The sequence below is a fragment of the Eupeodes corollae genome, chromosome 2 (genome assembly GCF_945859685.1).
Source record: "Eupeodes corollae chromosome 2, idEupCoro1.1, whole genome shotgun sequence".
Lineage (NCBI taxonomy): Eukaryota > Metazoa > Arthropoda > Insecta > Diptera > Syrphidae > Eupeodes > Eupeodes corollae.
In genome coordinates, this window is record NC_079148.1 from 3,872,097 (window position 1) to 3,890,191 (window position 18,095).

At 32.3% G+C, this 18,095-nt stretch overlaps 1 protein-coding gene across 1 annotated transcript; it reads right to left on the reverse strand.

Moving 5' to 3' along the window:
- Nucleotides 1–8,825: 8,825 nt before the first annotated feature.
- LOC129946034 (phenoloxidase-activating factor 3-like) lies at nucleotides 8,826–15,946 on the reverse strand. Its single transcript, XM_056056049.1, has 5 exons — nucleotides 15,415–15,946; nucleotides 15,026–15,324; nucleotides 14,699–14,898; nucleotides 9,313–9,405; nucleotides 8,826–9,165 (listed from the first exon to the last, which is right to left on the reverse strand). The coding sequence occupies exons 1-5, from the start codon at nucleotides 15,763–15,765 to the stop codon at nucleotides 8,855–8,857; spliced, it is 1,254 nt and encodes a 417-aa protein (XP_055912024.1). The 5' UTR covers nucleotides 15,766–15,946; the 3' UTR covers nucleotides 8,826–8,854.
- Between the last annotated feature and the right edge of the window lie 2,149 nt (nucleotides 15,947–18,095).

The window sequence follows — 18,095 nt, forward strand, 5'->3', positions numbered from 1 at the left end:
CGGAGATATATTTTTTTAACTTCAAGAAAAAGAAAGTTAAATTGAGGATACAATTTTTGATTCAAGGAGACCGAGGCTTTGAGCCAACATCATGCCATTTAAACATCACTTCAAACTTAATTTCCTTCTTCGTCAACTCGTATGAGTATAATTTTGAAATCTTCCCAGTTCCAAGTTTGGCTTCATCGTCAAAGAGTTAAGACGAAATTTGATTTCTTATAAGTATTCGACAGATACATTCCTTTGAAATCGATTGAGCTTCTGCACATTTCTTAAGAATTCAATGTTCAACAATTTTGAAAGATTTCTGAGAAATCAATGTCTGTGTTTATTTTAGCTTACATCAGTTAACGACAAGAATCCGAATTTTCAAAATCAACAAATATTTTCATCAGAAATGTTTTTTTTTTAAATTTCTTCGACATTTCTTCTGCCTTATAGTATTTAGTTAACATTTTAAATTTGTTCCTTCCATATTTTTGTATACTTCCATTTTCATATGTCACATTTTTTCTTCAACCTATTTGCTCATTTAATGTATACCTTTCTGAATTTTCAAAATCGATCCAAAAAGAGGATACCGTACGTCGTCATTGTCATATAAAGTAAAAAGTGGAATTTGACTCATTTTCTGCACGGTTCAATCAGAATCATTGATTGCATCTTTTCACTTCAGTTACTTTGACGATAAACAAAAGTAAAACAGAAGCGAATTGCCTTCAGTTTAAGCGCCCTTTTTAAAAAGACAAACAAAGTTTTTTTGATACACATTTTTATTTAATAAGTATCAGTTCAAAATATTACTGTGCTCAAAATATTCGATTTATTACGAAACGATCCTCAGAGAACGGAAAATATACATAACAAAATTCCTCTACAACTCTTTAATACAGTCATTTGGTTAATTCATAGAATTGGAGTCACATTTGGCGCTAGTCTTGACATTTTACGAGCAATTTATTTATTTTGCTATCAATAGTAAAATGCTTATTCTGTTTTATTAAAAAACGTGAACACGCCTTAATAGTGACAATTCGTACAAAAATCAAAGTGAACAAACCTAAATCTAGGAAACAGGTCTATTAGTTTGAAATGTCAAATACAGAAATCATATGGATTCAACAAATAACAAAGTGTTAAAGAAGCCATTTTATAGTTTTAATTTTAATAGTATTAGAGACAGAGAATAAAGAGGGTTAAGACTTCCTTCTTCTTTTTAGGCTGAGGCCATTAAAAAATAAATTAAATGGCGTAACAGTCCGTTGAGAACTAGGTCCTAATGACATACAAATCTCTCAACAATTCATGTGTGCAAGAACTGTTGTCAGTAATGGAAGGGACCTACAGTTTAAGCCTAATCCGAACGGATAATTTCAGAAAGCACTTTTAATGACAGTTGTCAATTCTTCGCAAGTACAGGCAGGAATTGAACCCAAGACCACTTGCATGACAGTCCAACGCACCAACCATCATGTCACTGGTACTTCTGGGCTGAGGCCATTGCTAATGCCAAACATCTTTGTAATCTCTGCATTACGAAAAGCTTGGAGGTGTATATACCTTTTTAGTAACGGACTGGTAGGTTACCTAAATAAGATTATCTTTATACATTTGGCAGTAGATTCTACATCTTGGATAAAACACCTGGAAAGGTATGTTTTTTGGTTTTCCGGAAAGTACAGAGTTTGGGTTCCATCTCAGAGAAAAGTTCAAATTTCAAGAGATTATCTGGATTATCTAAGATTTCAAGGATATTTTCAAGATATCATTGACAAAGGTACCAAGAACGGGCGTTTCACATTTGAAAATTCCAAGTTTGCCACCATTATTGAGCATTATTCAAAGAACTTAGATGTTGATTTAATTGATAAAAATCCTGAAGCTGAAATTGGAATTGATGACTTTTTTAGCACAAGTGAACCAACAAAATTTTTAGACCATTTGGGTTCAACGGACAAGAACTGACCTCCTGCGTTAACTAATTTTTAAGTGGTCTGAACATTAGAAAAAGGTGTCACACCATTCGCTGAACAAAAAGTCCGTATTCGTGACTCAACCGTGACTCACAATTATTCAGTTTGTGACCACCCATCTCAAGATCAAGAGAAGAAACTTGAAATTAATGTTTCTGAAGTACCACTTACCAAGGCGTTATCAAGAGATGAAACGTCAAACCTGAAAGACGCTACACGGAAATTCAAAACCTAATTGCAAATGAAACATGAACCGTCAAAGACAAGCCTAAAAATTCAAGAACTGTAGGCTGGAGAATGGTATTACGAAATATGTGGACTGCAGACCTAACACTCCAGATGCAGAAAGCGAGCCTAGTGGCTAAAGCCTTAAACAAGAGCATGGAATAGATTTTCATCAAACATTCACTCTTGTATTCAGACTTGCACATTATGTCTCATGGTCATTACTTCAGCATACCTGAACGGAATAGTCAATGAAGACACTTAAGTGGAAAAAAAAGGAATGTTGTCGAAGATGTCGAATAGCAAAAACGATACAAGTTTACAACAAAAAGCTACCAAAATGCTTCATCAACTTCAAGAAAATGGCAGCAAGGTATGTAGACGTCAATGGAACATTGAAAAAGATTGGACAGGCAGCTGGCACCAACTATGTCAGTCACTGATAAAATCACTCAGCATGGTTTGATAGCGCTCTCCATTCAATGCTGCATTTTCTTTATTTTGGCAAAATGATCTTTTTTATTAAATATCGCAAATGGTTTCTCCATTTCTCCAATGCTCTATGAACTTTTCATGCGACTTATACTTTTGAAAGAACCGTGTATCGAAACGTAAAAGGTATTTCTCTTGAAATGTATTCCTCCGTCTGTTTTTATTTGCTTTCCAGCTCCTCGATTTTCTCCAAAATGTCTATTTAATTTCCTTATTCAGTTCGATGGGAAAGATTCTGGAACATCCTCCAATCCAGTAGCAACTGCTTTGCATTCAGATAAAATTTGATCCCATCCGTTTCGAATTATGTTCAAATCGGAGATCAAGTTATCGATATTTCGAATTTCAACGTCAATAGTCATGTTTCTAGCTTGTAGAATGATACTTCTTTCATTTATAGAGCAAAGAACCTTGCACCATACCGAAGACATCAATAATATTATCAATCAATAATATATAAACAGCAGCAGTTAAATTAATATCACTTAAGGCTTGTTATGATGTTCTAAGGTTTTTCAGATGATTTGCAAATGGTTTCACTGCCTCAATTCTAGCCGACCATCTTGTATGGGAAAGTTTTTGAAGGAATTCGGGAACATTTTTCTTAAAAATTTTCCAACGTTGGGCACTTTTATCCTTCAAATCTTCAGCAAACATCTTATTCAAAATATTTCGTTCCTAGCAGAAACCGAAATAAATATATGTATTTGTTTTGTTTTAAGTTGCCGGGCCACTTATTTTGACTTTAAAAATTTTAAAAATAAAGCAAATTTGAAATTTACGTTATACTAAATAAGAAAAGCGAAACAATTTATTACAACCTTCTTTTAATAGTTCATAGTTGCCCAATTTTTCAATAAATATTACCAAGAGTAAGCCAAAAATAATCGTGGGACCAGATCTGCAAACTTGTGACAGATAAATTGGTAGATAACATGCAAACAGGGGCCCGATTGCGAAAACATTAATGATTTTAAATTTTCGGGCCCCTAAAAATAAGGCGGAATAGGTATGTTGATGATGACCATAGATAGAGTATATTAAAAAAAAGACTCCTCATTGCTTTCAATTTTAGGAGCTCCTAGAAAATGTATCTTCTCAAGCAACACCGAAACGCCTTAATTCATATATTGGTAACATACAGCCGTGACGACAAAAGGTGGAGATACTATAACCTTTAACCTTCTTAAGACTCATTTCCATCAGTTGTCATTTTTTACATGTAATTTTCCCGGATATTGTTAATAATATGTGGTTTCCAATTTCTGCTAAGAAGGATGAAGGAAAACAATTGACTTTTATATTCACCAACAACATTAGGTTAACATAAACTACTAGCGGCAGTGGTTACGCTATTGGCTGTCAAATGCAATTCATTCGCTCTAAGGGAAAGCTAATTTACTCAAACCCCTTCTCTTTAAAAATAAGGGTAAAACTGTATTTCTTTTTGTTTTTGTCATCTCAATCAGTATAGGAAATATCTGTTTTCACCATAAGGACCTCTCACACTAAGGATTCTCTAAAAATCCACTTAACAAAAATACAATTTTTACCTTGCATTAATAAAATATACTGAATTTAAAAAGTCAAATTCACCCTTTAATGTGTTTTCTTTTTCAAAATAAGAAAAATTACTTAAGGTGAACGGAACCTAATGGGGAACTTATTGCCTTTATACCAAAAAGGTAAAAAAGGTCAATAAGTTTAAAATTCGTTAAGTCTCCTTTAAACTAACTTTATAGAAGAATTTCCCAAAGACCAGACCTTCAAAATGGTAAGGTTTTTAATTTAAGTGCTTAACCAAAAATTGAATCAAAAATATATGTTGAAAATTCGAAAAAGGTACGATCCATATGAAGGAATTATTTATTTTCCATAAATATCCTTTTCCAATTTCAATTCCGAGATGTGGGAAAAAAATACCTCCTCCCAATCTCTGATTTTCAACCTTTTAGAAGATTAGAAGATTAGAAATTCTACTAAAAAAAAATGTTATTAAATTGAAACTGTTTTCCTCATTCACACAAAGTTCGTGTAGCCCTAAAAATATCCTTTCAATGAAAAGAAACATTGCACAGTAAATTCACATTGGGGAATGAAATAAGAAAAAAATATCTCTTCTATTCAAATGATTCGCAACATTTTCTCCATCATTCGACCTTTTCTTTATTAATTTTTCTTAACCCTAAAAATATAAGCTCCCAATAGACGTATAAAAGTTACGCTCTTCATATAAAAATAACCTTCAAAAGATCTTAAAGTGTTCGAGAAGAAAAAAATTCAATTTTTCATTTTCATTGTAATATGCTGCTGCTTACTATTGCTGTTCCTGGCGACAACTTTAAGACTCAAAAAGAAACATAACAATACGAGTGAGTTTATTTTTTGAAAACGAACAATAATGGATTTTCCGTTAGAAGTTGTTATAACCGAAATAGCACTTAAGGGCTATGGGAAAATACACACAAAAGAACCAACTGTTTCCGAAATGACACAAACCGTAACTTACCGCACATTGGCCAGCAGACGCAACCATATAGGTATCACATATAGGTTTTTCTTTTCTGTCTGATGTTTTGCAAAACTTATGGAAAGTTTGCGAAAGACCAAAGTCTGGGAATATTTTCGGGTTTGGCAAAAATAAATTTTTTTTCTCAAGAAACTGTTGGTAATTGGGTATTGTACCTTTTTGGGGATGTTTGATCTGCTTTGCTTACAAAAATATGGAAGAAGCTTTCATGGATGATTACCTAGACCTTAAGGATGACTAATGAGTTTTCCACTCTTTGAAATTTAATCTATTTAGTTTGGGTAAATGACGTTAAAAAAGGATCTGTGCTGTCCTAAAGGATAAATATACATATACCTTTACGAAATCAGAGGCATTACTCACAACAAATTACCTATTGTAATAGAAATTAGGATTCCTACCTAAACCTAGATACCCGCCTGATTCATTAAAGACCGACCCTTGAAATCACACTGGGTTCTGTCTGATTTATGAAGTTTATTCCGGATTTCCGTAGGAAAATTATTTACGCCCTTGCACATGTTTGTCAAAGATAAAAATCCTTCCATAAAATTCAACGATGTTCAAGTTATCTGTACCTAAGAAAGTTGTTATAGAACTTTTAATTTTATCTCTGATGCTTAACTTTACTTTTTCGAACCACCTGTATATTATAGAGAAGTTTAATATAGAGAAAACTTAAAGCACCGAAGTGGCCACAATATAATTCCAAAAGTTACCATCAAGATTTGTTTCTATTTTTAAATATGTAGGTAAAGTATTTAAGGAAAGGTTACGCTCGGTAGGATATAAAAAGGGTTAGTTTTTTGAGACTTTTTCAAGTTGAGATAAGAAAGAGTTGGTTGGTATTGTTAGTTGTTGTGTTGAAATTCACTAAACCAATTTTGACTTTAACAAGCTTAAGTAATTTTTAAGGAAATACAAAAATCGAAAATAAAAATAAAGGAAAACTGACCAATAGTTTTCATGTCTCCCTTAAAAAAGTTTTAGGGAATAAACTAAGGGAAATATTCGTAAGTGGTTCCAAAAATTCAATGAAGTATTTTATGGGGATTACGTGTTTAATTTTTATTTCTCATTCAAAAATCTTAGGAATTAAAGTGTATAAGTATCAAAACAGCGTAATTCAGTGAGCCTTGGGTCATATTGTAGAGGAACTCCTGATTTTGAAATATTTCCATAATCAAATTTTAATCTAAGGTGAAAGGTTTTGGAAATCTGCAATCCATTAAAGTGAACTGGATTTCTCGAAATTAGAGATAGTATGTAAGAAACATCATTCAAGAAGAAATCATTACCGCCTTTAAGGTGTTGTATAGGAACAAAGTTGTTGAACTTCCAGAAGAGCTATTACAAGCAGCCCCAACAGCATCGAGTAAGCTACTGCACCCAGTAGTTAAAAGAGCTTGAAAAGAGTAGAAATAAGGTAATATTATCAATCTCCCAAATAAAGGAGATCTACAGAAGTGCTCAAGATGAATATGCGTTCTTCATGCAGGCAGTTTATTGATTTCGAGAAGGCGTTCGACAGTTTCAAGAGAAAATTTATTTGGCTTGCTTTGCACAGGAGAGGAATAACAGATCTCTTAAAAACAAGGGTGACAAGGGAACTAGAATTCGTTGAAACTTCTTCATTCAGCCAAGTCAACATTTTTGGACAACCGGTTGAGATGTTCGGCAAAATTTCCCGTATCAAAGCCTTCTCGTGGGTGCTGGGTGGTAATGATCACTAGAGCTGCATTGAGATTTGTCAAGTTGGGGATCAGCTAAAGTCAGGACGGTCAATAGTTCTTCCTACGACGCAAAGCATTGGGACCATAAAAATAAGGGGTCCCTAATTTTGGTTTGAGCGTTTTTACAATCCGTGCCAAAGAATGAATGGCTGGAAGGTAAACTAGCCGATAGAGAGCTCATATGGACGCTTTGGCATAGTCCGTCTTATTTTATTGATATACCCCGGTAATCGGCTCTGTCAGGGCTGACCTTTCCCTTTCGACCTATTTTGTGGGGCATTTACGTATTTCTTGCCCTAAGGATGTTACCGACGTTACAAACTTTGAGCCACTGACTTTGATGATGAGGCCTTAACTGGGAATTAAAAAGTGATCAGGCTTTCTTCTCAGGTACAATAGTTGGGTCGGGCTATCTTCACTGACAACCTCTATACTAGCCTAGCAAAGTCGGGATAAACTATCCACCTTCAACATCAACATCCTTGTCAATCTTATTTGAGTTCCAGGTCATAAGTGTGTTGTTGGAAATGAATGGCCTGATGAGTTGGCCCGGCAAGCTTTGGAGTTATGAAAGGCAACATTTTATCAATTTTTCCGACAGAATACAAAGCTTTTAAATAACACTTTAAGTTTAGAGACCAACCTACAGACTTTTAAATTTACAGGTACTGGCAAAAGAAATCTGTAAGAGCGTTCATTAATATATATCTTTTAAACATCTTGAGGATTTTCTGGCCCAATCGTATCTGCAATGCTGAATTTTATCAGGATATCAGGAACCAATATACTCTATTATAAGAAGAAAAAGTGACAGTGGATTAGACACACACTTCAAAAAGTTAACCAGGGCATTATGTGTCAAACGATGCAGTGAAACCCACTCAGAAAACAGGAGAGAAGATAAGTGTTCTGTCGAAGAACGTTCAAAAAAGAATTAGTAAAACTGTTGAAGAGTTGGAGAGTGCTGATGTTTTTCTCTATGGATGCTCTATGCTCCGCTATGTCCAATGATCTGAGTAGGGTCTTTCTCTTGCTGTAGCAAATATTTTGTAAAACGTCTCTTTGTTTTTTATGGCTAAAATAGTGTCAACACCTTTAACAAAATTTCAAGCATACAATTAGCTAATATTTTTGTCACAAACATTTTTTCATACACCCAACAGTTTAAAGGATAGAAGGCATTTAGGTGTGAATTACTCGTCAATTTCTGGAGAGAAAATTAATAGTAATGTCTTAAGACGTAGACCCGAGATTTTATGTGACTCGTGAAAAAGAAGGTATGACCTACCCTACATAGTTTAAAGCTTTCTATCACTGAACCTTTTGAACCATTTTTCTTCCTATTTTATTAAATGAGAAGTATTTAGCTAAGTTTAAAATGTATCTGAAAAAAATGTTCACGTTTACGGGTATTTGCATTTTTAAAAACAGTAAGTGAACCACCGTACCCGTGGCATGATGGTTGGTGCGTTGGACTGTCATGCTAGAGGTCTTGGGTTCGATCCCTGCCTATGCCATCTAAAGTCTTTTCACGGGTACTGCCTCTTGCGAGAAAATGACAAATTCTCCAAGAGTAACTATTGTCATGAAAAAGTGCTTCCTCAAATTTAGCCGTTCGGAGTCGGCATATAAACTGTAGGTCCCCTCCATTCCTGACAACATTACTCGCACACAGGAATGATTGAAAGTTGTAAGTCACTAGGCCTTGGTTCTCAACGGACTGTGGCGACACCCAATTTATTTATTTTATTTATTTAAGTGAACCACTCTCTTTATAAATTACAACTTCAGCTCAAATATTAAAAAATATCTTTTTTCGATCCTAAAGATTAAAAGTGACACATTTCCATTAATTATCTTAAGTGGAGAAAAGTCAGTCGATTTGTATAAAGAAAACTACATTAAAGTCTAATATTTTTAATAATCCACGGCACATAATCTATAACATTTGTGTAAATACTCGGAATTGTACTATTGCCACCGCAAACCGCTGATCCACCACCAGACATTATTCCATACTGAACAAACTTTGGAAAATAACTTCCAGTTCGGGCAAATAATGGCCCACCCGTATCACCTTTGCATGTGTCCACTCCTCTCCGACCTCCGGCACATATATGAGATGAAGTGAAATTTCTAGCAAATAGTTTTCCGCAATATTCATTCGCCAGGACTGGCAGATGTGCCTTTTGCAGGACATTCGAGGTGTTTCCTTTATATGAATGTGTGTATGTAGAAGAAAGAACAAAAAAGTTATAAATCAGTTCGGGGTTTAACAAAGTTAAGTAAATTTTATACTCGACTTGGTGGTGCGAGTATATTATGGGGCTTTAAATTTGAATACTAGTTTTATTCGTACCATTGAGTGTAAGTCCCCATCCGGCAACTGTGGCACTATCAAGGTTTCTTATTAGATCCTTGGATATGGGTAAACAAATTGGTATCACAGTATCTGCAATGAAAAAATATAAATTCAAAATGCTTGACAGGAAATGAAAAGTGTTTAAAAAGAACATGTGGAAATCCCTTATAAACTTTTTTAAATGTGTTATGGGGATAGTAAATATATGGACACTGATTCTTGTAATAGATTTTGTAAATTGTATTTGCTTTTCATTTAATTATTGACTTACGGTTAACAAAACATTTTGTGGACTAGAATTTAACTAAACATATTTATTCTGAAATTGAGAAAAGTTTGAGTGGAAAAATGGTTATCAAGGATTTAAATAACACTGTTATCTAAAAAAATAGCTTTTGAGGATTGGAAATTCAAGAACTTATACATTTTTATGTGTAGAAGTTTTTTGAAGGTTTTAAAAAAATTTCAATAACATTACATAACCTCAGACATGATATTCAACCTGACAGAAGAATTGGAAAATGAAATCAAATTTTAATTTAGAATTTTAGAACTCAATGCAGAGACGCATTTCTGGTTAAAGGAAGAGGAAAAAGATACATTTTGAAGTTCAACAAAAATTATTTTAATACTCGATTAGGAATGTAAGAATCCAAAGAAAAGATCCATTTTGTAGTAAAAGAATTTACTGAAAAAGAAATTTCATTCCCTTAATATGTTCTTTAAGAATGATCAAATATATGAAACTAAAAGAATATGTAGGTACGTACAAAATTTCGAACTCGAGATTTCATTTGATAAGCAATTCTTACGACTTTAAATGTCCTTTCACATTAAAATATATTTTAGTTAGTTTCATTAGACCGTTTGGTTTGAATTCTATACTATTAAAATTCAACAAATAGAATAGGAAGTATTCAAAAAAGATGAATAATAATAATTATCTACTAAACTAAATAACTTGGTAACTAATAGGAAGTTATTGGAATCGGTCCGATTTGTCGAATTACAAATTTTGACCATTCTCTACATTAAAATCTAAATAAAATAAAATCTAGAATCTAAATAAAAGATATTTAGAGAAATGGTTGCGTATGCACGTACGTTCGTTTGTCCGAATGTTCGGAAAGCAATTTTTGCAGACCATATCCCAAGAACCATTAGAGATATCCACTTCAAATAAATTTTGTTATACAGCCAATATAGATAACAATGCATATCAATTTAAAAAAAGTGAAAATATTGGTTAACCCAAAAAAGAAGTTTAGATATTGGCTTCAAACTAAATTCATCTTAATGAAAATATTGTTTTGAACATACAGTACACAATTTTGTATTCAAATTTAAATCTACAAATCTTTGTTCGATTCTCGATATCTCAAGAATAGATGACGGCATTGACAATTAAATGATTTTATCTGTAATTGTTTTAAAATTGTTAAAAATTCGTTATCGGCTAAAACTGAGGTTAACAAAATCATTTTCATCGAACTTGAAATTTAAAAAAGGAGGTCCCCCATTCCGTCTGTCGGATTGTATGTCTGTCCTGGCCCTTACAGCTCAAACCATTGGGTCGATTGACTTGAAATTTATAATTTTAGACGTTAAATCGGTTCTCGTTAGGTGTTTTTGTTCTCATTTTTAAGACTAAAAATAACTCCATACAAATTTGTTGGTCAAAAATCGAAAATTCGAATTGTCTAAAAAACGAAACAGTTGATTTGTTCTCTTAATTGTTTTTGTTTAATTTAGCTTATTTCAATAAAATCAATATATTTTTGTATTGCTCCAAAAGGGTATACCCCATAGCACCGTTATTTTGTTTTTAGGTTTTCGCAAGAACCAATCAACTGATTTAAATGATTTCTATTTCTGTACAAGACATTTTTGATCATAAGAGTTGATAATCAAAAATGTCATTGTTTTTTAAAACAACAATTCAGTTTTTTCCGAAATTAGATATCTTAAAAAATGGCCATAATTTTTTTAAGGAAGTTGAAATGTATAACGTTAACTAAAAGTTTTAAATAACTGCATACTAAAAATTGTTTTTAAACTAAATTTAAAAAATGTAAAACATACAAATTTAATTTAAAAAAACAGCTCTAATTTTCAAATACAAGTTTTGTAAAAATGTAAGTTCTTTTAAAAAACTACCTTTTTTTGCAGTAACCCTTTAAAATTAAAAAAAAGGAAATGTTTTTAAACAGATTCTTTGGATAGATGCATCGCTTATTTTAAACAGTGTTGCCCATAAATTTTCTAAAAAAAGTCCCGATTGATTTTTATAAAATTTTGTCAACATTTTTTTCCTAAATTTACTTCTTTTTTTATGTTACCAACAATATTTGTAATAAAAATTGAAAAATTGTAAATATTAAAGCTTTAAAGTTTTGGTAAAATAAATTCTAAATTTTGTTTTTTATTTGAAAAATTAAATGGAATTTAAATTTTTTGGATCTTAAACTTATTTGGTAAGACTCTATCTAAATCTTAAAAAATGTAATCTTATTTTTAACAGACTCTTTCGATGAAGGAGTAAATTTATTCAATTCGTGAATTTTATTTTTTGGGATTTCTTATTTGCGCAAGCTTTCTATTAGATTTGTCCAAATTATGCAAATTTTAAGCAATATTGGGAAACTTAAATTTATTTGAAAAATATTTAATTGGGAAATCAATTTTTAGTTGCAGTTGTTTATGTATTAAATTTTTAAGAAAAAACTGTCAACTCTATTTTTCTTAAAGTTACACCAATATTAATCGTTGCAGTCTTGAGATTATATACTTGTGTGGTCTTAAAATATTTGAGGTGCCAAATATTTTGTTTAGTTTTTTGTGTTAATACGACAACTGTTTGTGTGTTAGGGAAGCTTTTTTCGTTGTCCATATCCCAATAACCAGTATAAATGTATAGTCACCACTTTCAAATAAATTTTGATACGCAGATACTAACACAGAAAGATGCAGAAAGAACTTTCAAAAAATTAAGTGGGTGGTTTTTTTACCATACTAATTTTAAAATAAATTTAAATGTTGGTTAATCCAAAATGTCTCACAAACCAACAACTCTTGCGAATTGAATTAAATGTTTTCTTATAAAATGTAACATTATACCAAACTAATAATATCTTATGAGCAAAAATTATATTTCTAAAATAATATTATGCAACGAAGAAAAACGTTTTTGACACCTCGTAAAATTAAACAAAAAATAAAAAACTAAAAAACATTACTAAAACTTGGCAAAAATTTATTTTCCATTAAAGTATCTTTTCATACATTAAGGACATTAGCTTTCAACTAATTTTATCTAATAAAAATTATAGTTTTCAACACTCAGTCAAATTTTTATAATTTAAAGATAGAAGGAAAGTCAAAAAATGTGGATCCCCCTATCGCGTTCGTCTTTCTGCCTGTCCTGGCTACAACAGCACAAACCATTGGGGCGATTGACTTCACATTTGGTATTTAAGATTTTAATCCTATTTTTGACACCTCGAAAACTTAACGAATACAAACGGATTTTATCTCAAAAACAATTTTGTTCAGTGCAAACTAACGTTTTTAACATCAACTAAAATTTTAAGAAAAATCAAATTTACACTTTTTTTTATAAAAATAAAAACCTAAACAAAAAAATTAATAAAAGTTTATAAAAATTGATTTTCGACTCAAATATCTTTTCAAAACCTTGGGATATTCGCTTCAAATTACATTCATCTTTTAAAACATATTGTTGTCAACATTCAGAAAATTTTGAGAAAAATCGAATTGACAGTTTTTTTTACAAAATATAAACCTAACAAAAAAATACTAAAACTTGGTAAAAATTTACTTTCGACTCAAATAGGTTTTCAAAAATTAAAAATATTGTCTCCAAACTTTTTTATTTCACAGAAAATATTATTTTTTCAGCAGTTTTTTTATTTATAAAAATCCAACGTTCCGTTTTTTCATAAAAATAGTACGCAAATTTGGTAAAAATTGTTTGGTTTTTGAAATCTCTCAAATTTATTTTATTTATCCAATTTGTAAAAATTTAAGAAATGCTACTTAAATTGGTACAAATTTGGTTTCGATTAAAAATCCCCCCCATAGAACCGTTGTTTCGTTTATACATTTTCTCAAGAACTAATAAACTAATTTTAATAATTTTTCTTATCAATAATATATGATAATCAAAAATTTAATTTTTTTAATTTTTTTTTAAATATTAAATATTTTTTTCGAAATTCAATACCTCCAAAATTGGTGATAATTTGTTAATGAAATTAAAAACGTAAACGTATATAAATAAGTTCTAAATAAATGCGCACTAAAAATATTTAAAAAATGTATATACGATTTTCAAATAAAATTAAAAAAAAATAAGATTTTGTTTTAAGAAATGAAGGTACCTACGTTTCTAAATCTTAAAATTCAAAAAGTATTTTTAAAAATCTTTAACAAGTTCCTGCATTTTATTTTAAATGACTATATTAAAATATCCTAATTGGTAATTTTTGAAAGTCTTTTCACCATATTTGTATTGTATACTAATTAAAAGATGATTGTAAAGTCGATACCTCTTCAACCGGCGAAATAGAACCTACGGAAATATGTAACTCAAATTTACTTGCCGGCTTATAAACATAAGCACATACATACATACATCTATCTTATAACTAATGTCAGAAAATATTACAAATTTTATTTAAAAAAGTACGCATACGAAAGAGTCTACCACTCTAAAAGAGGTGCTATTCTTTTCTTCTAAAAAAATAATCTCCCTTATATGAAAAAAATGATGAAAAGTTAACTTTCTTAAATAACTATGTTCTAATTAAAATACTTTCATTTGACTGGCGTAGTTAGAAATATTCAAATAAACAAATAACTTTTGCTTAAAAAATGCCTGTAATAATGGTCATAGTCTGGTTTACTTGTAAATGAGTAATTTAGCTTAACAAATTACTTAATTTTTACCAGGAAAAAGGTGTTGCTTTTATATAATTCAAACCAAAAAGCAAGAACTTAGACTTGGTTTTGACAAAAAAACAAAAGGCTTTAAATTGAATTCGTTTTCTTTTTTAATGTAAAAACTATAAGAAAATAAAATAAGTTTATTGAATCAATTATTTTAAACTTTATTATTGAAAATGCTAGAAATAATGAGACCTTTTTAAGTAATTGTTTAGATACGAATTAGAACGTAAAATGTATGTCACTTTAAAGCATGAAGAATTTTTTTTAACTGAGCAGCAATTTTAAAAATAAAAAAAAAAAAAGCAAAAATTATTTATCTTTTCTAAAAACCAGATTCTTTCTGGGACTACAATATTACTTAACGCAGCTTTATTTATACACAATTTAATTATTTTTCTAATTTTTGTTTACCTACCTTCATAAGCAACTTTCGTTTGAAGTCTTATCAAAGCGATGTCATTTGCAAAAATTCCAAATCGAAAATCATTGTGTATGATGACATCGTCGATTCTGTGATTCTGAACCGGAGGTGCACACTCCCTGTCAAACTGGCCCCCATAGCCTTCGCAATCGATTTCCTTACTCGTGTCATGTTCCCCCAATCGGACACTTATTCTGTGAATGTAAAATACAACCATCAGTAATTGAAATTGAAACCATTTGATATTAATTATAGATACACAAAGAAATAAAATGTATTACAATATCACTCTGAATCATGCAGCAACAAAATATCACTCACAGTTGGGCATTTGGCGAGGCAAAGCAATGAGCAGCGGTCAGAATATAGCGATCGCTAATTAAAGACCCAGCGCACAGAAAATTCCGCCCTGCGGTGGTGTTGTACTCCAGCAACGCCATCCATGGAAACTCGAAGAGAAAAGCTGTCTCCCCATTTAGAATGCGATCCGAACTATCCGATATTCCACACGGTGTCGTCATCAGCTGAACTAGAGCACCAGTGCTGTTGGGGTCTGTCACGTTCGCTAGAATGTTGTTGTTCACTAGTTCCAGTGCGAGATCGGTGCAGCACACGTTGCGCTGAAAGTGACAAGTGACGCACTCCGGCAGGTAAGCCAATATGTTATGATTTCAAGACTCAAGGCAACCTTAGAAATGCTTCAGACTTACGCTTTCTCTGTTTCCGCATCGCTGTTGTTTGACGATGTCGATGACTTCTTTGGAAATACTCTGCAGACTCATGGCTGACCTCAAAATTTGGCACGAACTGGTTGCCACACACTCGCCCGACTTACATGATGTCGTAACAGTCACATTCTGCTTCTGCGGATTGGACTCACAGGTGACGAAGATGATTTGTTGCAGACAAATTAGGCAAATTGTCATCAGATAAAGTATCTTAATGGAACATCTTGAAGCCGATGCCGATGCCGGTGTCATATTTGGAGTTAGGGGTCGCAGTTGTTGGCGTCGTTGTCGTCTATGGCTTAGGGTGCGATTAACGATATTGGTGGATTCCATTACGACGACGATTGTCACACTTCGGCCTTACAGATAATACTAATTTACAGTTGCAAGGCACAGTTAAGTAGTCTGTCAATTTAGTTGACATTAAGTCGACCAGTTTTAATTTGTTTTTAGTTTGCTTTGCTTTGGCTTGGCTTGCGTTCGATGTACCACTTGCCGCCACTTCGTTTGCTTACAACAAGTCAAGCCATCAAGGTAGCTGGCTGAGGTGGATATGTTTTAGTATGGCCTGAAGCTCAGCTTGTGCGTTGCAAACTGGTTTGCTGCATAAGTAAGTTTAATTTTGTCATACATGGTGATTTGGTTTTATTTGTTTTTATTTTTGTTTTTTTAATTTAACTTAACAAATTGAAAGAAACATAATGAACTGAATTTATGGAATGTTGAATTTAAGAAAATAGTCATGAATACATTGATAGCGTGATTGAGAAGTGCAAAGGTAATTTTAATTGGTACAAATGTTGTTTTCGTGATATTTAGAGAAAATTTGAATAGTTTTTCAAAAATGTTTTTGTTTATGTTCTTCAAATTTATTAACGATTTAATGAAGAATAAACTTAAAAGAATTGAATGTTGCAAAATTTTACAGACTTAAACGAAAAATTCAGCCAAATGACTTCGTCTAACTATTCGCTTTTGAAAAGATTGGTAAGCACTTAAACAGTTTTTCTACTATCATTGATGGTGATGAGCTGACTACCAATTTCACATCCCTATCATCATTTGAGTTCAATAATTGTGCAGACTTTTCTGGATTTTTAGAAACCGAAATCTTTTCTACAAGAGGCTTTAGCTTCTCAGCAATTGATGATGAAGTTGTTCTAAAAACATGTTTATCTAATAAATCAAACTCAATAGCAAATCCATCCCGTGTTTGTGAAGGCAACTCTGCCGATTACATTGAGATACATAACACATCCTTCAACACTATTTTCATGACTGAAGTTTTTCCTACCGTCTGGAAACGTGTTAAAATTGTTCCTGTTTCAAAAACCCGAAATGAGTATCGGCCAATAGCCATATTGCCATATTTATCCAAAGTTTTTGAAAAAATTATGAACACACAAAAGCGGCAATATCTAAAACATCTCAATCAATCCGGTTCCCGCCCCACAGTTGCACTACTGCCCATATAAATGTGGTCGAAGAAATAAGAGAAAGTGTAGATACAAATTTCGTGTCTTTTCTTACTATTTTGGATTTTTCTAAAACCTTTGACAACATTGTCAACCACCGTAATTTATGCACCAAATTAAGTGATGAGTTTCAATTTACGTCATCATCAGTGAGACTCATTTTCTTATATCTTAGTTCTAGACACCAAGCAGTAGTTGCTAACAACCTAACTTCATGTTTTTTTCCGCTCACACACGGTATTCCCAAGGCTCTATTTTGGGTCCATTACATTTTACTATGTATGTATGGTAATGAGCTCCCGTCTCTATAAGCTTTAACTCATCCATAGATGGTGAGGGATGTTGATTTGATAGGGTTAAGGCGGAGATCGTTGTTTTTCGATAACTGTGAAATGCGCAGCAGATCCTTGTTCATTAAAGCTACGGCATCATTTTTAGCTCCATAAGATCGACTTATCATTTGCTACACATCATCAACATAAAGATGAATTAAGCAATGTTTAGCAACTTGTGGTAACTCGTTTATGAAAATGAGAAAAGGATTGGTCCATGGATAGATCCCTGTGGCACTCCACTCAAAACATTGAGAAATGTGGACGAGTATCCATTGGCCACTACGCAATTGTTGCTTTCCGCTGAGATACGAAAGAGCAAGCTAACAGGACTCTAAAGAAAACCCAAAGTTCATTCGCAGCTTTATACAAAGAATTGAGTGGTTAACAGTATCAAAAGCCTTTGAATAATCTAACAGTGTTAGCAATTAATATGATCACAGTCCATTGCCATTCTTATTCGATCAGTTACAAAAAGTAAGGCGGATTTGCAACTGCGCTTAGGTCGAAAACCAGACTGACAGGTACTTAACAGGTTATTTATTGTAAGATATTTTTGGATCTGCCCCAGAATAATTTTTTCAAACACCTTCGAAAGAGACGGAAGATTGGCAATCGGTCGGAATTCTGTAGCAGCACCTGTTTAGTTTTTGGGCTTGGGAATAATCTTAGCCTTCTTCCATTCTAAAAGAAATTCGGAATAGGCAATATATAGGTTATATTGCGCAGTATATATATGGAACCAGTAGTGTCAAGAACTTCAGGTCCATTTGGTCCAGCCCAGTAGCATTAGCTTTAATTGATATTATAGCCTCTACAATGTCTTCCTCTTGTATTCTTATAAAATTCAAAGAGC